The sequence below is a fragment of the Microtus oregoni genome, unplaced genomic scaffold (assembly GCF_018167655.1).
Source record: "Microtus oregoni isolate MIOR12 unplaced genomic scaffold, Mior012 000035F_ref0000213, whole genome shotgun sequence".
Lineage (NCBI taxonomy): Eukaryota > Metazoa > Chordata > Mammalia > Rodentia > Cricetidae > Microtus > Microtus oregoni.
This window is the reverse complement of record NW_024543094.1, coordinates 10418636-10438383: the sequence shown is the minus strand read 5'-3', so window position 1 is coordinate 10438383 and position 19748 is coordinate 10418636. Positions and strand designations below refer to the sequence as shown.

Sequence of the window (19748 nt, the reverse complement as noted above, 5' to 3'; positions counted from 1 at the left end):
CGGAGGGCAGAGTGAATGTATAAGATAGAGCAACCAATTCAGCACCTGGGCCAAGTCTGTGGGCGCCTCTGGCTTCTAAGCACAATCTTCAGGCTCTTTACAGTTACTAGTGGTTGGTACCTAATGCTCAAAGGCTGACAGAGCAATTTTGATATGCAAGGGTCTAATTCGCCTAGTGCTCCTAATTCACCTAAATGCAAATTTGTTCCCTGTCACTTTACTGGTGATTCCAGGTTGGGAGACAGTCAACACTTACTTCAGTGCTTGCTGCCTGCCATGCAGGATGTTGTGAGCTATAGTTGCACTGAAAACTGTCAACAGCACAGTGTATCTGCATCCCATCTACAGCCACAAGTTCCGGCCCTGACACTCACTTCTGCGAACTTGAGAAAAACCAGAGCATCTTCAGTGGCTCACGCATCAGATTAGCCTGGCACCCAGAGTACCTCAGCCTACCACATAACAAGCAGTCTTTAATGACTAGTTACTTTTACAGAGCCTTGGAGAGATTCATATAAAATCTAAGTAGGTGTTTGGTAAATATTGTATTAATGTTGATGTCTCCCAAAGGCAATAAACAACTGAACCTACCCTAAACACAGACCATGGATTCTGACTAATTTGAATGCAACCATACACAAGACCCACAGAGGTCACAATCTAGCTTTTTAATTATCACATTAATTAGTTTATTTATTTGTATACGGGGGGGGGGGCAGGCTGTGGCGCACATGTGAGTCATAGGACAAATCGCGTGAGTCAGTTTTCTCCTTCCACCATGTGGGACTCAGGGATTGAACTCACTGGGTTTAGCAGTGAGCACATTTACCCAGCAAGCCATCTCAGCAATCTGTTACAGTGTATCTAAAACCATTTATCATTTTTGTGCAGGAAGTAATACTGCCTGAATGTGGGCACTTAGTCATAGTCAACTTGCCTGTCTAGCAATGTGGAGTTCATTTTAGGCGAATGTGAAAATAATGGTTGAATTTTCAGTTTCATTTTAGAATGAAACATATAAATTTCTTTAGAAAAAGAAAATTTGGGGGCTGGAGAGATGGCTCAGAGGTTAAGAGCATTGACTGCTCTTCCGAAGGTCCTGAGTTCAATTCCCAGCAACCACATGGTGGCTAACAACCATCTATAATGAGATCTGGTGCCCTCTTCTGGTATGCAGGCAGGCATGGAAGGAATGTTGTATACATAATAAATAAAAAAAAAAAATTTATGCTACTTTTGTATTGAGTGCTATGCCACATGGTTTAAGCCACCTTGCTATTACTAATAGTGTAAAAAAAAAAAGGCATTTACCTGCTCCACTGACAAAGTAGTCCAAAAAGGCTCTATATACATTTGAGAAAGCTGGGCTCCATTCACTTTTGAGCAGTGATGACTCAACCAGTCTTATAGAGAGAGATGCCATGAAGACATGGTCCAGTAAAGAGGTTTTGGAGACAAGATTTCATAAAGCATCATTGAAATCCTGCTACCACCAGGTACATGCCTTATGGTCTTGCGTAAGTTACTTATTTCTTGTGAGTCTTTCTCCCTATCTCCAAAATGAAGAACTCAGTATCTTGTAGCCTTGTCATTAGGAAGATAGATGAGAACTACAAGACTTTGGCACATAAGATGTATAGAACATGTACTGTACCAACTATGCCATTCCAGCATTCAATTATACTATCATTCTGTTAGTGTAAGATTTAAATTTGCATCTGACCTCTGGCTATGAACAAACCGCTCTTTCAGGAAAAATCAGGTACTGATGAAGTCAAGATGGAGTTGTGGAAGAATAAGAGTACAATAAACACCATCCGTCCCAGGGGTAGTGACACTGCTAAGTCCAGGTCCTCTGAGCATCTCAAGAAGCTTTTCCAGGAAAAAAAAATGCATGCACCCACTCAAACAGGTCCAATACAGTATCACGACAAAGCATGACTGTTTATACAAGTTCTAAGAAAAACCAGGCTGAGTACCCATACAACTGGCTCTGACGAAACAGCTCAGGTGTGACAGGACACAGTTGGTGCCCGCTACTAAGCCGAGAGCAACCACCTTCCATGAACCTGATACCATACTAACCCAGCGACGTTCAAATGCAATTTTGGTTTTGAAAGTATCCTTGTTGCACCGAAGAGACAGCAAAAGAATTTAAAAATCAGATTCCTCACTTCTCACCTGTGGAATATCCAAGATAAGCAGAAAAGAAAATGAAGTTTCCGCCAAGTATCCAAGAATCTCAGACCATTGCACAGAGGCTAAATATTTCAGGAAACGTCTTTGGCCAGGGACGTCAAAGGGATAAGCCATCAATACTGGTTTTCTAATCAAACAGGACGTTGATTCTAAAATAAAACCTTTCACCACTTCACCTTGCTGCCCTAGTGGCGGTAAGCCTCTTCCTGTAGTGGCAGTTTCTCCTTCTGGCTGCCCAGGATAAGATCCAAAGTACTTCCTATTTCGCCTTAGCACGGTTCTGTGTAAGGAGGCAAGCACTTTTGAAACCCTTGCATTTAGATGGGAAACTACTGAGTGCCCTGGTACAGATGACTGCCTGCCCCAGAGATGGGTATCTTAAGGCGTTAAATTTGGGGTAACTCTGGTGATGTTATCTCACATTTCACTGAGCTGTTTTTCCAGCCTCCGATGTATCACGGCGTTCTGTGTCTCTGGGAAACCTGCCCTTCATGAAGAAAGGTTTGTACCGAGGATCTCCTTACTAAAATACAAAAAAATTGTACAATAAAATACAATAAAATTGCAGTACTGCTGCAATCCTGCTCTCCGCGGAAAGCAGTGCCTAGGGTGACTGACGTTGCCATTGGTGCCTTTAAGATAATGGGAGGGAGAGCACTGGGGGCCCCTCATTGGGCAGACCTAGCTTCCGGTGTCTGGGAGCCAGATGCTCGGAGCCTCAGATGCTACTTTAAAGTGAGCCGAGCAGGTGCGGGAGACCTAAAGCAGGCCGAAGACTACGGGTCGAGCATCACGTAGGCTCCTGAGCCACGCCAGGGCGGGGCGGTGCCCTAAGCCACTACCTGAGGGAGCACCAGCGCTGGGCCCGCCCCGCTCAAGGGCAAAGTGAAGGTCATCTGTTCTGTAAGGGTGGGCGGAAAGCAAGAACACCGGGCTCCAATCCAAAACCTCCCCTTTTGTGAAAACAAAACGTGTCATTTGGACTCATCTATGGCAGAGGAAAAAACGGAAAAGCAAAAGCAAAACCCAGCTCAGGAAACTGTCTGCAGCCGGCGCTGATCTCAAGATTTGGAGAGGGTGTACACTATGGAAATGTAGGTCTAGCTCCTAGAGTGTTCCCATCAAGGAATTAGCATAGGAAAACTCACCGTCTGGGAACCCCAGTGCCCTCACGTGTACCCAGGGAGAGAGACCGGGGGCGTGATGTGGTCACCCCCATCCTTTTACATTTTAAATATTCTCTTAGTTTGTCAAGTCCAAGGGCCTCTACAGCTCTGAAATCTCGCCATTGGGAGAAAAGGGAAGACGGGAGTCGGTGCTCTAGAGAGTACCGGTGACGTCTCGGAGTCCCCGCTTCCTGGTCTTTCCCGTCCTGGGGAGGCTGGCGGGAAGGGCCTAGAAACCCATTTTAGTTTTCAGTTTTGTTACGAGCAGGAAGGCGACAGAAAACCTTTTAAAGAATCTCCGTAGTGAAAAACACGAGGCGCCCCCCGACTGTCAACGCCACACCCGGAGAGACCACTGCGCGTCCCGGTCCGTGCTTCCCGCAATGCAGCAGCGGGGAAGCTGCCTAAATCGCGTGGGAGGCGGGACTGGACAGGAGGCGCTGCGGGAACCCCGCTGTTTTTTCTACGCTGCCCAAGGATTGGGGTGGGGCTAGCGCTATGCCATCCAAATAGTCGCCATGTACCTAATTTCCCGAAAAAACTCCTGGCTCTATCTTATGACTCAGACACTAGACAACTGCATTGGCTAACTCATTTAATAAACCTGTGGATGAAAAATTTTTTCATCTTGCGAATAAAGGATTTTACAACCATACTCCTCATCCTCTGCACCTCATCTGGCAATGGAGCTCCACCCTCTATGGTCGCCCCTCAAGCACCCTAGTTGTTCCTAGCTTAGGGCTGCCTCTTCCGGCTCTGGGCCACCAGTTCGCCTAGAATCTCACCGTCATTTTCACCCTTGTCTCATCCTTTCTCCCAGATTCACATCACCCAACGTTTCTCTCTAGCTCTCCCTCTCTTCTCACCCCGATTATCCTCTTCTACAGCCCTCTCCGATAGCCCTCCCCTCCCGCCCCTTGCCCGGGAGGCAGGCTAGAGAGCCGGTAGGCGCGCACCTTGGGCATCCCCGCCGCTGGTCAGGACACCGATGGCTTTGCCATCCCCAGAGAGGTGCTCCAGGTACTTGGGAAAGGAGCCGCTGGAGGCCGAAGAGGAGTCCACGTCGCCCATGGCTAGAAGATCGAGAGATGCCGGACAGCTCCGGCTCCGGTGCTCCAGCAAGCAGTGAAGACCTGGCCCACGCGCCCGAGCCTTGGAACCGCTGCCCCGCCTGCACTCTCGGGAGCCGCCCACGCCCCGCCCGAGGGCCAATGGGCGGTGACGGGAGGCGGGACTCTGGCAAGGGCGGGGCCTGTTGGGTCTAAGACTCCAGCCAGCAGCCGGATGGGCAAGGAGGACATAGTCTTAGGGATGCGGCGCTGCAGGCCTTGAAAGGTGGAATCAGATGTGTGGCACCATCTCAAAAGAGGTATGGAGGGATCATTGCCCGGTATGGAGCCCATAAGTGGATGGCAATGCAGATGTGGGTATGCTTCCGCTAGTGGGCGTGGAGCTGGCGGGCCCACCACGTGGGCGCCGAGACTCGTGGTGGGCCCATCACCCAACCTGCTCTAGCTGTTAGGGTGGCGGTTGAGGAAGCCCAGAGGTCTGTGCAGCAGCAGAGGCACGCGACTTGCTTCCAGTCAGATTCAGCCTTTTTGTGCAGGGTCCAGAATCCACAGGATTCCCCATTTTCCACCTCCATTCCGAAATCAAGAAGATATGTGAATAGATCAAGTTGTGTCACTGACTGTAGAGAAGAAACTGTTTATAGAAGAATGTCGGAAGGCCACACCCTCAGCAGGCAGGCCTGGGTTCTGAATAATCCAAAAGAAACCCTAGAAGGTGCAACAAGAAAGGTTTAGCAGGTATAACGAGACACAGTTCCCATCCAATGAAAGCCCTCGTCTTGCTTTGTTCACCAGAACCCTGAAGGTTCTACTAGAAACTACAAACGCAAAAAAAGGAGTATGCAGTCTTGTGTTGATTGTTAGCTGTTTTGGAGATCCACTTCCTGCAGGTTCCTTCAGCAGCCACCCCAAGAATAAAACCGCATAAGCAGCCAAACTGGATGGCCCCTCAGAAGGGGTGGCAGCCCTGGGCCTCTTTCCTGTGCAAATGCTACATGGTGAATACATAGAAAAAAGAGAAACAAAAAACAATACAAGGAGTGTAACTTTTCCTTGTCTTTTTACTTGTAGTTCAACCATAGAAAAGAGATGGAAGCACGTGATATTTGGGTCTTCCAACTCACTCCCTAAGTATCAAACATTTAGAAGAAAGACAATCCAGTGTAGACCAGGATGGATGAGGTCTGATCTCTGCCTTCCAGAATTGATTGAGCAATTCCTAAACTCCCGTGGTCAACAGAAGTTGGCCATCTTCAGGTCCCTCCCTCCACCTTCCAACTTCTGGGAAATCAGCCAGGAAAATACATATTTTAACAGGGCCTCTAGAGTTTTCTGATGAGCTCTAAATTCAGCAGTAGGAGTATCAATCTAATGACCTGCTAATGGATGGTTGCTGAGCATCATTCTAAAAGGGAGGAGGAGATACTACTGGGTGTCTTGAAAATGGAGTGGAGGGCTGGAGAGATGGCTCAGAGGTTAAGAGCACTGACTGCTCTTCCAGAGGTCCTGAGTTCAATTTCCAGCAACCACATGGTGGCTTACAGCCATCTATAATGAGATCTGGCGCCCCCTTCTGGCTTGCAGGCACACGTGGAAGGAATGCTATACACATAATATAATAAATAAATAAATATTTAAAAAAAAAGAAAATGGAGTGGAATTACCTGGACCTTCCAAAGGCAGTGTGTTTGTTTTGGAGGCAGGGTGTGTCAGGCTCCAAGCACTTCTCCCCACAGACGTTTCTGCAACTCAAGGCTCAAGGTGAAGCTCCGGGAATTTTAAAGCACGCCCTTCTAAAGTAGACAACATTCTAAAACAGTGCTTCTCAACCTTCCTAATGCTGCGACACTTTAATACAGTTCCTCATGTCGTGGTGACCCATCCATAAAATTACTTTCCTTGCTACTTCATAACTGCAGTTTTGCTACTGTTATGAATCCTAATGTAAATATCTGATATGCAGGATCTCTGACATGTGACCCCTGTGAAAGGGGCACTTGACTCCCAAAGGGTGCCCATGACAGCTGGCTGCACCTCATGAGACACAGCTTCTCTGTTTTGCTCCAATCCTCTCAGTATGTTTTCGGTATTAACTCCTCCCACCTGTGAGAATCATACCTAAGCTTATATATCTTCATACCTCATGCATACACCTTTCTTCAGGCTTCTTCATCTCCCTTCTGGTGTCTCTATTATTCCAGATGTACAGGCCAAAGCCTCGGGTGTACTTGTAAAGTCCTGACATCTAAGACCAAGAGGACATCCTTCTGGAGTATTCTGGTCTGCTAATCAGTCACCTTAATACCACCTGGGCTGTACGAGTGTTAGTGCCCCGTCTAGGTAACAGCTTCCTTTCTAGTCCCTGTACCCTCTGCCTTCCTGCCGTGTATCTTCAACACAGATGTCAGCATGCATCTATTGAAAAGTAACTTGGAGATTAAAGTGATAGCGCAGTAAAGTGCTTGCTTGGCAAACATGAGGACTTGAGTTCTAGCCCCAGCACTGTGTAAAAAGGGTGAGCATAGACATAAGCTTGTAATGCCAACTCTGGCAACCTTAAATAGATGGATCCTTGGGGTTCTCTGGCCAGCTAGCCTAGCCAAATGGGTGAACTTTAAGCCAGAGAGACTCTCTGAATACAAACAAAGTTTGCATGACACAACAGAGGTAGCCTTCCCACACATGAACCTACACATAAATGAAAACGCGCACACACACACATGCAAAAGTTTGTTTTGTTTTGTTTGTTAACATAAATTCAGGGCCTTGTCCATGTTCCCGCAGAGTGAAAGCTGTCCTTCACATTTATAAGGCAAACAGCTTCCCTATCCACTACCCACTTGGCTGGCCGGGTTACTCACGTAAGACCCTCAGTCCCTGCTCTTCCCTGAGACCCAGACAAAGGCTTCCCAGCCTCTCGACCCGCACTTTCCAACAACGAAGCACTACTCTCCCACACCCTGCCTCCTTGCCTTAAGGCCTTAATCAAGGTCACCTTCACCTTGAGGGCCTCCTGGAGAGCCCTTTTAGAAAGGGCTCATCACCACCACAGACACCTCTCTGTTTCCTCCTAAGGACCAGTTAGCGAGTTGTGTAAGCCTGGTGCTCACTGCATCTGCTTACCTTGGGCTTTGGCAAGTTTTCTGCACTGGACTCCAAGTGCTTTGAACAGTGAGGACTTTGTTATTCATAGCTGCTTCCCTGAAACTACCAACACAGTCCAGGCAATCCGTGAGCACGTGTTGAATGAAGGAAGGAACAAATCAACACATTTGTCTCTCACAGAAGGAAGAAATGCTATTCTGCCTATAAATGCCACAGCGGTAATGGCTGAAGAAAGAAATTGGCACATATCTAGCAGAGACAGATGTGTTCTTTCACCATGTGGCTCTATGTGTGCCTTCTATAACCACATTTCGCAGGTAGTTGCTCTTTATGGATTATTAAAGATATCTCACACATATAGGGATACTTCTGGATTTCTTTTTACATCATTTTCCAGTCTTAGAATCTTCCACTTTTGTTTCCACAGCACCATATTCTCCTACTTAGGAATCATTTCAGAGTAAAAGAATCAATGTTGGATGGAATGAAGGCAAGGGCAGGATGGGGTGGAACTCCAATGCCGCCTCCTCTTCCACAACATCCTTCCTCCTCCTCGAGTTACCCTGATTGCATTGGTTCAGACACACCAAACACAGGTAAACAACACAAGCATTTTCAAAGTCAATGGTTGCTAAGGAGATCCCCTTGGCTTCCTGCTCTGGCCCCCACCAGTAGCCAGACTTCTTAGGAACCAGACTGTGCCTCCACCCTGCTGGCCCAGTTCCTCCTCTTCAACCATCTGGTGGACTTTAGACTCCTCTGTAGCTGAAGCCAGAAAGGAACCGTCCCTCCCTAGTGTCACGTCTTCCCTCCTCTTCACGTCCTTGTCCTCGACCTTCAGATTTGGGGAAGTTGAGGAAGAATGGAAACTGTGTGTTGTCTAGAATTTCTTTTTCAACACAGGCCTTCCCTACTGATTTCCTTTCAGACCCCTGTATCCTCTTTAGTTGTTATTCTTTAAGTTATGTGTTTGGATACTTCTCAAGAGTCTGAAGCAGACCTATGATGTACTAGAACAATATCTAGAAACTGCAATGAAAGGAAATCAAAACACCAAATTATTTCTGTAAAGCATTCAATCACTATTAATTTCAGTTTTTCTAGGCCATTGACTCAGTGATGTGCACTAAAGGATCTTTTAAAGGACACCTTTTTCTTTTTCTTAGTACTTAGGTCGATTAACAGAGACTACCTTTTCTTCCAGCACCCAGTGAAATAAGAAAGCAGCAGTAAGCATTTTGTTAAAGTGAAAAGAATGGATTTGCTCCTTTAAGACTACCTACTGGATATTTTGGCAATTAATAGTGTTATTTAGAAAATGGAGAATGATAATTTATTGAAAAGTAAGTTACACTTATTACCCTGGTAGCAAAAGAGATCACTTTGTACTTTAATTAATTTAGGATTTAAAAACAGAGAGGGAACTATTTGGAAGGAGGAAGAGGACCAGTAGAAGGTGGGCAGGGTGGGGCGGAAGAAGGTGAATATTGCATGAGGCTAGGGATGTACTTCGAATATTGTCTAGCATGCATTAAATCCTGGATTCCACTCTGTGCCTAGAAAGAAGAGAATGTTGTTGCACTCTTTTAATCCCAGCACTTGGGAGGTTAAGGTAGGAGATCAGAAGTTCAAGGTCATCCTCGACTGCGTAGTGAGTTTTGGCCTCCATGAGACCTGTCTAGATGTGGGCAAGAATGAATGAGCTGGGAAGGTGGATTAGTGGGTAAAGTGCTAGCTGCTCAAGCTTGACAAGCCAAGTTTGACCCCTGGGGCCCATAAAAAACTGATGAGCTAGACAGCGGTGGCACCGGCCTTTAATCCCAGCACTCATGAGGCAGAGTCAGGTGGATCTCTGTGAGGTGGAGGCCAGCCTGATCTACAAGAGCTAGTTCCAGGACAGGCTCCAAAGCTGCAGAGAAACCCAGTCTCAAAAAAACTAAAATAAGTAGATAGAAATAAATAAATAAATAGCTGATGATGTGACATGAATCTGCAATCTATAATTCTGGTACTCATACAGTAAGAAGGGAGGCAGTCCGGATAAGTCACCTAAAGCTTGAGGGTCAGCTAACCTGGAGTATACAACATATCAGCAGAAAAAAAGAGATACCCTGCTTTAACACGGTGGAATATGAAAATAGACTCCTGAAAGTTGTGCACTGTCCTTGATATGTGTGAGAGTACACACATCATGCACGCACGTGCACATACACACACAAAATTTAATAAACTACATTCATAAAACAAAAGAACATTGTGTGTGCACAAGAATATTAAGAGAAAAAAAGATGTGATTTTGACAGTGTTGCAGTCTGAATAAATGTGTCCCCCCACCTCAGTTGTGAAATGTTGCAATTGCATGAGTCTCTGTGTGTGTAAACACAGTCCTGTGGCACTTGTTGTTGCTTACAAGTGTGAGCTTGTAACTACCAGCTCTTTCAATTTCCTTGTACAGGGAACTGTTGTACAGTGTTGATGGGAATGGAAATTAGCACAGTCGTTATGGAAAACAGTCTGGAGGTTCCCTGAATAATAAAATAGAATTTGCATGTGTTCCAGCAATCTCATTACTGAGCTCACTTCAAGAGGAAATGAGATCGCTATGTTAAGAGACATATTTACCTTTTGTTCATTGAGGCAATCGTCATTAGAGCCAAAACAAAGGTCAGCCCAGGTCTAGTCCATCAATAGATGAATGGATAGAGAAAATCCAGAAAAACAGACACGCGCTTATATACAAATACAGACATATACTGGGATGCTAGTCAACCCTTAAAATAGAAGAAAATTCTGTCATTATGGCAACTTAGTGAAGCTGCTAATGAAAAAGACAGCCCAAGACCAAACATCAGGTGATCTCATTTATACAAACAAGCAAACAGTAGCATCTACAACAAAAATCACCCATACTCCACAAATTAACAGGAGCAGAAAATAGAATGATGGTATTGGAGGCTGGAACGGACTGGAGAGATGCAGGCCAAAGGTTTAAAGGATTCATTAAGTAACAGGAATAAGTTTCAGAGACATATTGACTGCCTGCAGAATGCATTGATTGTTGCTGTGGCTGAATCTGGAGTGTCCCCACAGGCTTGTGTTTTGAACATCCAGCTCCCAGCTTGTTCTATGCTGTGGGATAATGCTCTTGTACACTGTAAAGATTTGTCACTCAGTTTAATAAAATTCGGATTGGCCAGTAGCCAGGAGGAAGTTCAGGCAGGGCAACCAGACTGGGAAGAGGGAAGGCAGAGAGTCAGTCACCAGCCAGACACAGAGGAAACAAGATAAGAATGCCTTACTGAGAAAAGTTACCAAGCCATCTGGCTAAACATAGGCAAGAATTATGGGTCAAGTTAAGTTATAAGAGCTAGTTAGTAATAAGCCTGAGCTAATAGGTCAAACAGTTTATAATGAGTTAAAGCCTCTGTGTGTTTCTTTGGGACTGAACAGCTGCGGGACCAGGCAGGACAGAAATACCTGTCTACAGTCCTATTTTGAAGGTTGTAGAGTTGAGCTCTTAGGATATGGAGTTTGGCTGTCAGAAGCAGGGCTACAGGTGGAGACCTTTAAAGATAATGAATAGTTTGACTCTATTCTGGTCTAGTTCTCTGCATCCAGTTTCACCCTGTTCACCTGATACTGTGAAGCTGCTCTGACAGAAAGACCCTCCCTGGCATGATGGATTGAACCCTCTGAAACTGAGTACAGCAACCCTTTCCCCCTTAAGCTACAACTGTGAATACTTTGGCACAGCAGCACAAAGGTCACTAACCCATCAATGTATCATCTGCCTGAAGTCATTGGGAAAGGTATTACTGTACTTACTACAGACAGTACTCCAGGGAGATGATGGATAAACACATAACTCCATTCAATTGTTTTATAATATCTACACAGAAAACCTTGCATAGTACAGCATAAAACACATCTTGATTTATCAACTAAATTAAATCTTTGCTTTAAACTAGCTTGTGAAATAACTTATTTCCTTAAGAAGTTTTCATACATTGTTTTAGTTGATTTTTTTTTTTTTTGTTGGTTTTTCGAGACAGGGTTTCTCTGCGCCTTTGGAGCCTGTCATGGAACTAGCTCTGTAGACCAGGCTGGTCTCAAACTCACAGAGATCCGCATGCCTCTGCCTCCTGAGTGCTGGGATTAAAGGCTTTAGTTGATTCTTGTAGCAAGGAACTGCTTGTTCATCCCAGCTGCCCAGTACTGAAACAATCACACAGAAACTGTATTAATTAAATCACTGTTTGGTCCATTAGTTCTAGTTTCTTATTGCCTAACTCTTACATCTTAATTTAACCCATTTCTATTAATCTGTATATCACCACGACATTGTGGTCTATCAGCAAAGTTTTAGCACATCTATTTCCGGCAGTGGATCCATGGTGTCCCCTCTCTGCCTTCCTTCTCCCAGCTTTCAGTCCAGTTTTCCCTGCCTACCTAAGCTCTGCCCTATCAACAGGCCAAGGCACATTCTTTATTCATTAACCAATAAAAGCAACACATAGACAGAAGGACCTCCCATACCAGATTATCTTCCTTTTTAAATTCTTCTTTAAAAGGAACTTTTATTTATAGTATTTATTATTAAAAACTTAATAGTGAATAAAAATATCACACACCAAAATCAAGCAGACCCAAAGTCTATACAATTTAACGAACGCATACACTGAGAATTGGTATTCAAAACAGAAGCTGTAAAACCTCACATTAAATTTTTCCCTTTAAGTGTCAAATGAATTTTATGTACATATCCACCAGCAAAATTTCCAGTGGAACTTTTGTTGTGGAAAGCATTTTCAAAAACAGGTTAAGCCTTTCTTACTTCATTAATAAAACTAGCATTGCTCATAGCAAGCTAATAGAAACTGAACCTATAATAAAAGACCTTTTCAATCTGCAGGAACGTCTATACCTGGAGCCATGTTCCTGTTAGTGGTACTTGTCAGTATGCCTGGGTCCATTTGGAGTTTTTCACATGTTTGAGTCTAAACTCTCAGAGATTCTTTGAGAAGCCGTAGACTTCTCCCTCTGCCCCAAAGCTCCGATTCACTTGTCCACTGCTGTTGCAGAGACTGGCAAATGAAAAAGGAGAGGTCAAGAATGGACAGAGCAAAAGCCCAGCCATGGTTCAGGGCAGAATGGAAGTCATAGGAGGACATCTCAGTTCTCTGTCAGTGGCCAGGATGCCCTTGGAGCATCAGAACTGGTGGACTATGAGCCAAGTAGTGGTGAGTTTTTGGCCCAGAGACAAAGAAGCCTGTCCAACCAGTTAAGAACCCAGGGTTCTTGGATTTGAGTTTAGGGCCAAACTTGAAGGCTTGCTCTAATTCATCTCCCTGTCTTCCCTTGAGATGCATTATTTGACAAGTGACCACTTCATAGTTCTAGTTGTTTCTATGCCTTAAGCAGTTGTCATTTGAACACTTCTCAGGAACAGATTATTATCTTGATACACACACACACACACACACACACACACACACACACCCCTCCTTCACATGCTCTCTCTCTTTTTCTTCCTTTCTCTCTTAAGCTTTCTGCCACAATGAGCTAGTCCTGTGCTGCACACCTGCAATGCTGAGCTACTGCTACTATGGATCAAATGCAGACCACTTTTGTCACTTCATGTATTCTAGGGTCCCTCCAATTTGTCCTCCATCTGTCTACCTGCCGTAGAACCCATAACCTCTGTGGAGACTGCTTCTCTCACACAGACAAGGGTCACAATAGGATGGGCTGGCCTGTCTGACCCGTCTGGGAGGTGAATCATCCCCTTTGCCCTGGCCATGGATGGGCACTGCATAAAGCACTGTGTATTGGTTTGGTTGCCAATAACACTAAGAGCTGGTGGGAAAGAAGGCTTCTGGGCTTATATGAACATCACAGGAAATTTGCACAGTATAGCCAGAGAGAAGAGGGAGGGAGGAAAAGGGGGAGTAGAAGGGAGGGGGGGATAGAAAATATAGGGAAGAAGACAGAGTAAGCAAATATACAGAATTCCTAGAATTTGCTTCCCCACTCAAGTTCCCATTCTATTTTTGTGTTTCTAATAATAGATATATTTGAAGTCATAAATTATTCTTCCTTCCATATGGTTTCACTCAGACATCTGAATGTCCACCTTCTCAACTCCAGCTGCTCTGAAATATCTCCCTGACAGGGTATCAGTTGATTTTCTAAACAACTAAAAAGAAAAAGCTTGAAAACAATCTACCCGCTTCTACTCTTTTCTCAGATTTTTTTTAATATTTATTTATTATGCATACAATATTCTGTCTGTGTGTATGTCTGCAGGCCAGAAGAGGTCATCAGACCTCATTACAGATGGTTGTGAGCCACCATGTGGTTGCTGGGAATTGAACTCAGGACCTTTGGAAGAGCAGGCAATGCTCTTAACCACTGAGCCATCTCTCCAGCCCTTTTCTCAGATTTTTGACATTGCATGATGTTTTAATATCTCCTCTCTTAAAACTATCTCTCTCTTCTCTTTTCTTCTCTCTCTAGTAAATGAAACCAAATTACTTGATACATTTTTTTTATTACTCTGGGTACTAATTCCCATTTCCCACCTTTAACAGCTTTCTGGATGGAAACCCATGTGGAAAGGTGCAGGACCAGCAGCAGCAGCAGCTTCCTGCACTTGAGGAATCAGTGGGTGTCCTAAGCAGGCTCTTTCCCATAGCCTGCCCACTAGAGACCTAGTCCAGCTCAAAGCTAAGTAAGTCCTGGGAAACCTTTCAGAATGTGGATGCTCACTGAAGCATTGAGCTGCTCAGTCTCACAATGGGTAAGAGGTCGGCTGTAAGACCCTAGAATGAGAGCTGTGGGAGTAGCTTAGTCTGGGTAGAGAGCCTGACTGGCACGCAGGAAGTTCTGGGTCTGATCTCAGGCACTGAGTAAAACTGGGAGCTGTGTGCACAACTATAACCCGACACTCAGAAGGTGTAGAAGATGAAGGCAGCACAGTCAAAAACTAAGGGTCGTTTTTTAGCTACATAACAAGTTCAAAACTAGCCTGGGCTACATGAGATCCTATCTCAACACAAAACAAAACAAAATAAAAAACACAACACACAGTGTTTGAATGCTGTAGCTTAATTCCTCTGAATCCAGTAGCGTGAGATCCTCAACATTTGTTCTCTCTTCTACTTTACACATGTTTCTTTCCGGGCCTTAATAAGTCGCTCAGTTCTACAGGATCCCTCAGAAAACAGATTTATCATACCAGATCCCTGTTGTCTTTTGGAATTGTTCATAGAAGGCTAACACAGAAACCTGCCGCTATCTACTCCAAATGCTACTAACAGTATCTGGAGAAAGGAAACCGAACAGAAATCACCTTGAGCTATTCTCAAATGAGACTTCTCCCCCTCCCACCAAATGCTTGTGAGATGTAGTGTCTCCCTTCTGCAAATCCCTGACACCTGCTTCCTGTTTGTCCCCAGCACAGCTGAAATCATAGATTCAGCCCTGCTGAAGCTGCTGCTTAAGGCCTGGTGTCCTTCTCGACTCCGGTATGCTCATCGTACTTCACGTAGCCAACACGAAGGACAAACTGATGGGTGGTTCTTCAGCAGTCAAGCAACAGAATTGGAAGATTCCCTGAGTCCTGATGCTGCTCCACCCCACATTAAGTCACGTGTGAGAATAACAGTGTTACTAATATTATCTTTGCCAGTTCTTTTTTTAAGAACTTCAGCTTGTTAGGACTAGTACCTGGTTTTAGCAACAATAAAGGTATTCCAGAACCTTTCTTCTACAAAGTTTGGAATTTTTTTTTTGTGTGCGTGTGTGTGTGTGTGTTATTTTTTTCTTGTTTTTTTTTTTTTTTTTTTTTTTTGAGACAGGGTTTACTCTGTAGCTTTGGAGTCTGTCCTGGAACTAGCTCTTGTAAACCAGGTTGGCCTTGAACTCACAGAGATCCACCTGCCTCTGCCTCCTGAGTGCTGGGATTAAAGGGGTGTACCACTACTACCCAGATAAATTTTATTAATTTTTACTTTAGTTCTTCAGCATCACTAAAATCATCACCGCCGCCACACTACCAGCACCACCAGCAGCAACAGCAGCACCACCACCAGCATCTTGTTGTCAAGTTACACAGATGAGGCAAGGTCCTGTTGTCCTGTAGCTACACAGAGAGGGGACATGCTTTTTTCAGACAAAGAATTTTGCACAATAGAGAATAACCTTAAATGTCAGGTCCTTCTGTCTCCACCCCTCCCTTATACCCCGCCAAGTGCAGGGATTATAGGCATGTACCACCACAGCTAGTTTATGTCATGTCGGGAATTGAATCCAGGGCTTCAGGCATTCTAGATAAGCACTCTACCAACTGAGCTGCACTTTAATCCCTGTTTTTTTTTCTATTATATTTTTCAGTCATGGCATGTAAGTAATGGGCTTCATTATGCCCTACCATTGTCTTTTATGTTGTATATGTGAAATATTTAATGGTATTTATGTATGGGATACATATATAGCATTAAGCTTAAGTTGCTTGGCATTGGACCTAGGGTCTCAGATACCTTAGGCAAACTTTCTACCTCTGACCTATAATCTTATTTCACTATGGTTTGCTATAGGTCCCTTTCCCTCTGCTGTTTCTTGTGTCTCCCCTGTGGCTGTCTCCATTTCCTTCCACTTTTCTGCCTTCTGCTTTTGTGAAAGGGTCATCTTAGTGAAAGGACTACACAGTGACAGACCTGGTAAGTCGCACGTCGAAGTGTTTAGAGCCCTGACCTATGCAATGAGAAGATACCCCGGAGTCTATGGTAGATTCTACCTTCTCTTTAATCCAGACTTCACTTAGAAATGTGTTTTGGACAAATCCTCTTCCAATGTCCTAGGATCCTTTTATTCTAACAAGTTGTCTCTTCACTGCTGTGGAATATGCCTTCCTACATATGTCTTCTCCTGTGTCAAGGGGACTTTCTGGATGGTGTCCTGATGCAGTACTCTCCCTGCCCAGTGTCTGAGCCACAACGTGCCACTGCCAGCTCCTCTTCCCCATGACTCAGAGTTGGCACATCTTCTTGGCAGATGCACTGTGGAATGGAAGCCAGCTCTGCAGAGGTGGGGTCTGCAGCTGCCTGTTGGCCTGGCTTCCTGTAGGGGGTGGGTGGAGTCATGAAGATGACAGATGACTCTAAAGTGTGGAGTGGGCAGAATCTTGCCTTGTTTTAGTATTCTGTTTTGTCTGTTTACAAGGCTTTTCCCCTCCAGGTACTGCTCCTGTATATTCCTTTTTTCTTTATTGCTTTTGTGTGTCCATGCGTGTATACATACTTGTTTACATGTATGTACACACGCAAGTGTGAAGATTAGAGGTTGACATTGTCTTTTTCTACCACTCTCCACATTATTCTTTGAGGCAGGGTCTCACTCTTCACTTCAATTGGACAGGATGGACAGCGAGCCCCAGGGATCCTCTTTGCCTCCTCTGCACTGGAGTTACAAGCATGCAATGACTGTCCTGCCTGTTTTGTCTCTGTTTTTTTCTTGAGAAAGGGTAATTTTATGTAGCCAGGGATAACCTAGAGTTTATTGCCCTCCTGTTTAGGTGCTGAAATTATAGGCACCCCCCCCCCACATACACACAGTTTGAAGTCATTTTTTATGGTATGAAAAATATGAGAGAAGAGGAAAGGCCTAGGGCTTTGGTATTAGGATGAGCTTTCAGCCTCATTGTCTGTGGGCTGCCTGGAGCAAGATGCAGAGGTCGGTTTATATCTTTTCCTGTGCTTCCTTATATGGGATGTCAAAGCCTGTTCTCCCTACCTCTGAAGAACAGGACTGTGTTAGTCAGCTCGGGTTGTTATAACAAAACAACACAGGTTGAGTGTATTAAACAGCAGATAGCTGTTTTTAAAACAACTTAAAGTATGGTTTTAATTGAAATAGAACTATATCGCTGTCCCTGTTCCCATTCCTCCCTTCAGTCCCTTCCCAGCTGTTCCATCTCAAACCCCTCCCATACTCCCCCCCGACTCTACTCTCACGTTGATCACTTCTTTTCTTTGATCATTATTGTTATATATATATATATGTGTGTGTGTGTGTGTGTGTGTGTGTGTGTATGTTTGCTTGTGCACGCACAAGCACATGAAAATACAATCTGCTAAGCCCGTTTTTGTTGATGATGTTTATATGGTTCCAAAGTTGACCACTCTTCATTGGACAACTGCATTTGGCAACCAATAAGGGTTCTTTCCTGGGAGAGGCTAATTCGACACCCATAGTCATTAGTTGCCTGTGGCTCTTTGTCTAGGTGTGGAACTGTGAAATATTCCGCCTTCCACATTGGCATATTTGTTGTGGTGGCTAGTTTTGACACAAGCTATAGCCTTCTGAGAGGAGGGACCCTTGATTGAGAAAATGTCTCCATGAGTTTGGGCTGTAGGCAAGCCAGTTGGGCATTTTCTTAATTAGTGACTGTGAGCAGTGTCACCTCAGGCCCGTGGTCTTGGGTTCTATAAGAAAGCAGGCTGAGCAAGCAATGAAGAGCAAACCAAGAAGCGGCACCCACCCATGGTCTCTGAATCAGCTCCTTCCTCCAGGTTCCTGCCCTATTTGAGTTCCTGCCCTGGCTTCCTTCAGTAATTGTAAGTGTGGAAGGATAAGCCAAATACCCTTTTCTCCCCAACTTGCTTTTGCTCATGGTGTTTTATCACAGCAGTAATAACCCTAACTATGATAAATGTCCATTGATGTTGCCATTGTTCCAGGCTTGTTCATGCAGCTATTTGTAGAAGAGATTTTTCCACAACAGACTTCTTGGTATTCTGACTCTTAGCTCCCCCCTCCCCCAGGCTTGATGTCCCCTGAGCTGTAGATGCAGGAGCTATGATGTAAATGCATGCATCCACAGAGGTCAGGCTCCCCAAGATCTGTTGATCTCTGCATTGTGTGCAGGTGTTTAAACAGCAAATAGTCATTTCTCACGGGTCCCAAGGTTGGAGAAAGCTGAGTTCAAGTGCAGCCTAAGACTGGGGAAGGAGTGGTTTTTGTAAACAACGCCCTGAGCTGTGGTTTATCTTTGGTGCTGTGATGGTCAGTGTTGTCCATTTGACAGGTGTGTGTGGTATGTGTGTAGATGTGTATATATGTGTATGGACTTGTATACTTGTGAGAGTATGTGCAAATGTGAGTGTCCTTAGGTGTGTGCATGTGTGCTTGTGTGTATGTATTTACTGTGCATGTGTGTACACGTGTGTATACATTTGTGTATGTGATTGTGACAAAGTGTGACAGACTGTGTATGTATGCATGCATGGCTTCAAGTTTGGGTGTGTGCATTGTGTAAATGTGTTTATTACATGAATGTGTGTGCATGCTTGTGAAGTGGAATATGTACAAACAGGCAGGTATTTGTGACTGGCTGCATATGAGTTTCCACATAATTGTGTGTGCTTATATGTGCAGGTTTGCACATGCATGTGCATAATTGTGTGTGATTTGCATGTGTGACTAGTGTTTTTATGCATTTATTCTCATGTGACTGTGCACTTATGTGCTTTTGAGCGTATGTGCTAATGTGTAATTGCGTCTTTTCAGAGTTCACATATACATGAATGTGATTGTCTGTGTGCATATGTATGCATTTTGTGTATATTTGCACATGAGATTGAATTTTAAAACATTCAAATATATGTGTGCTATCTAGGTGTCAGTGAATTTCTGTGACACTATTTGAATGTGCTTGTGAGGATGTGCTTGTGTGCATCTGTTCACATTTGCTTTGTTTTTTATATCAAGTGTGTGCGTATGGAAGTTTATATGTGCATGTTTATAAACTCATTTGGTTACATGTATTTGGACATATGTGTGATTGTGGATACATGAATGTGCATGCATTTGTAAGTGTGTACAGATGTGTTTGTAAGTGTATGTATGTTTTTGCGTAGGTGATTGGATTTATGTGTGCCCATTCGTGGGTATGCGTGAGCTTGGGTGTGCATTTGGGTGAGCTTATTTGTATGTGTGTGTGTTGTGTCCCTATGTGAGTGTGCTCATCAGTGTGTGCATGAGACTATATATGAGCAGGTAATATGTATGTGCTTGTGTGTATATCTCAATGTATATGATGGTGTATATGTATGTGCTCACATGAATTTGTACAAATATGTGTGAGTTTTAATATTCCCATGTGTCTGCATATATGTATGAATAGACATGTGTATATTATGTGTGTTTG

General features: G+C 44.3%; 1 protein-coding gene and 1 long non-coding RNA gene across 3 annotated transcripts in view; one reads left to right on the top strand and one right to left on the bottom strand.

Annotated features, from left to right (window-relative positions):
• The window catches only part of LOC121432556 (phosphofructokinase, platelet), a 63726-nt gene extending 59177 nt beyond the window's left edge, over positions 1 to 4549 (bottom strand). The window contains exon 1 of one of the 2 annotated variants that reach the window (XM_041630580.1): positions 4322 to 4549. In XM_041630580.1, coding sequence (XP_041486514.1) covers positions 4322 to 4436 — 115 coding nt within the window. In that variant the 5' untranslated portion in view covers positions 4437 to 4549. The remainder of the gene's footprint in view (positions 1 to 4321) is intronic. The other variant, XM_041630579.1, reaches the window with a different exon arrangement.
• A 97-nt stretch (positions 4550 to 4646) lies between these two features.
• LOC121432549 lies at positions 4647 to 15199 on the top strand. Its single transcript, XR_005972208.1, has 3 exons — positions 4647 to 4734; positions 14131 to 14270; positions 14998 to 15199. It is a non-coding gene; the product is annotated as an uncharacterized LOC121432549 (long non-coding RNA).
• Positions 15200 to 19748: the final 4549 nt, after the last annotated feature.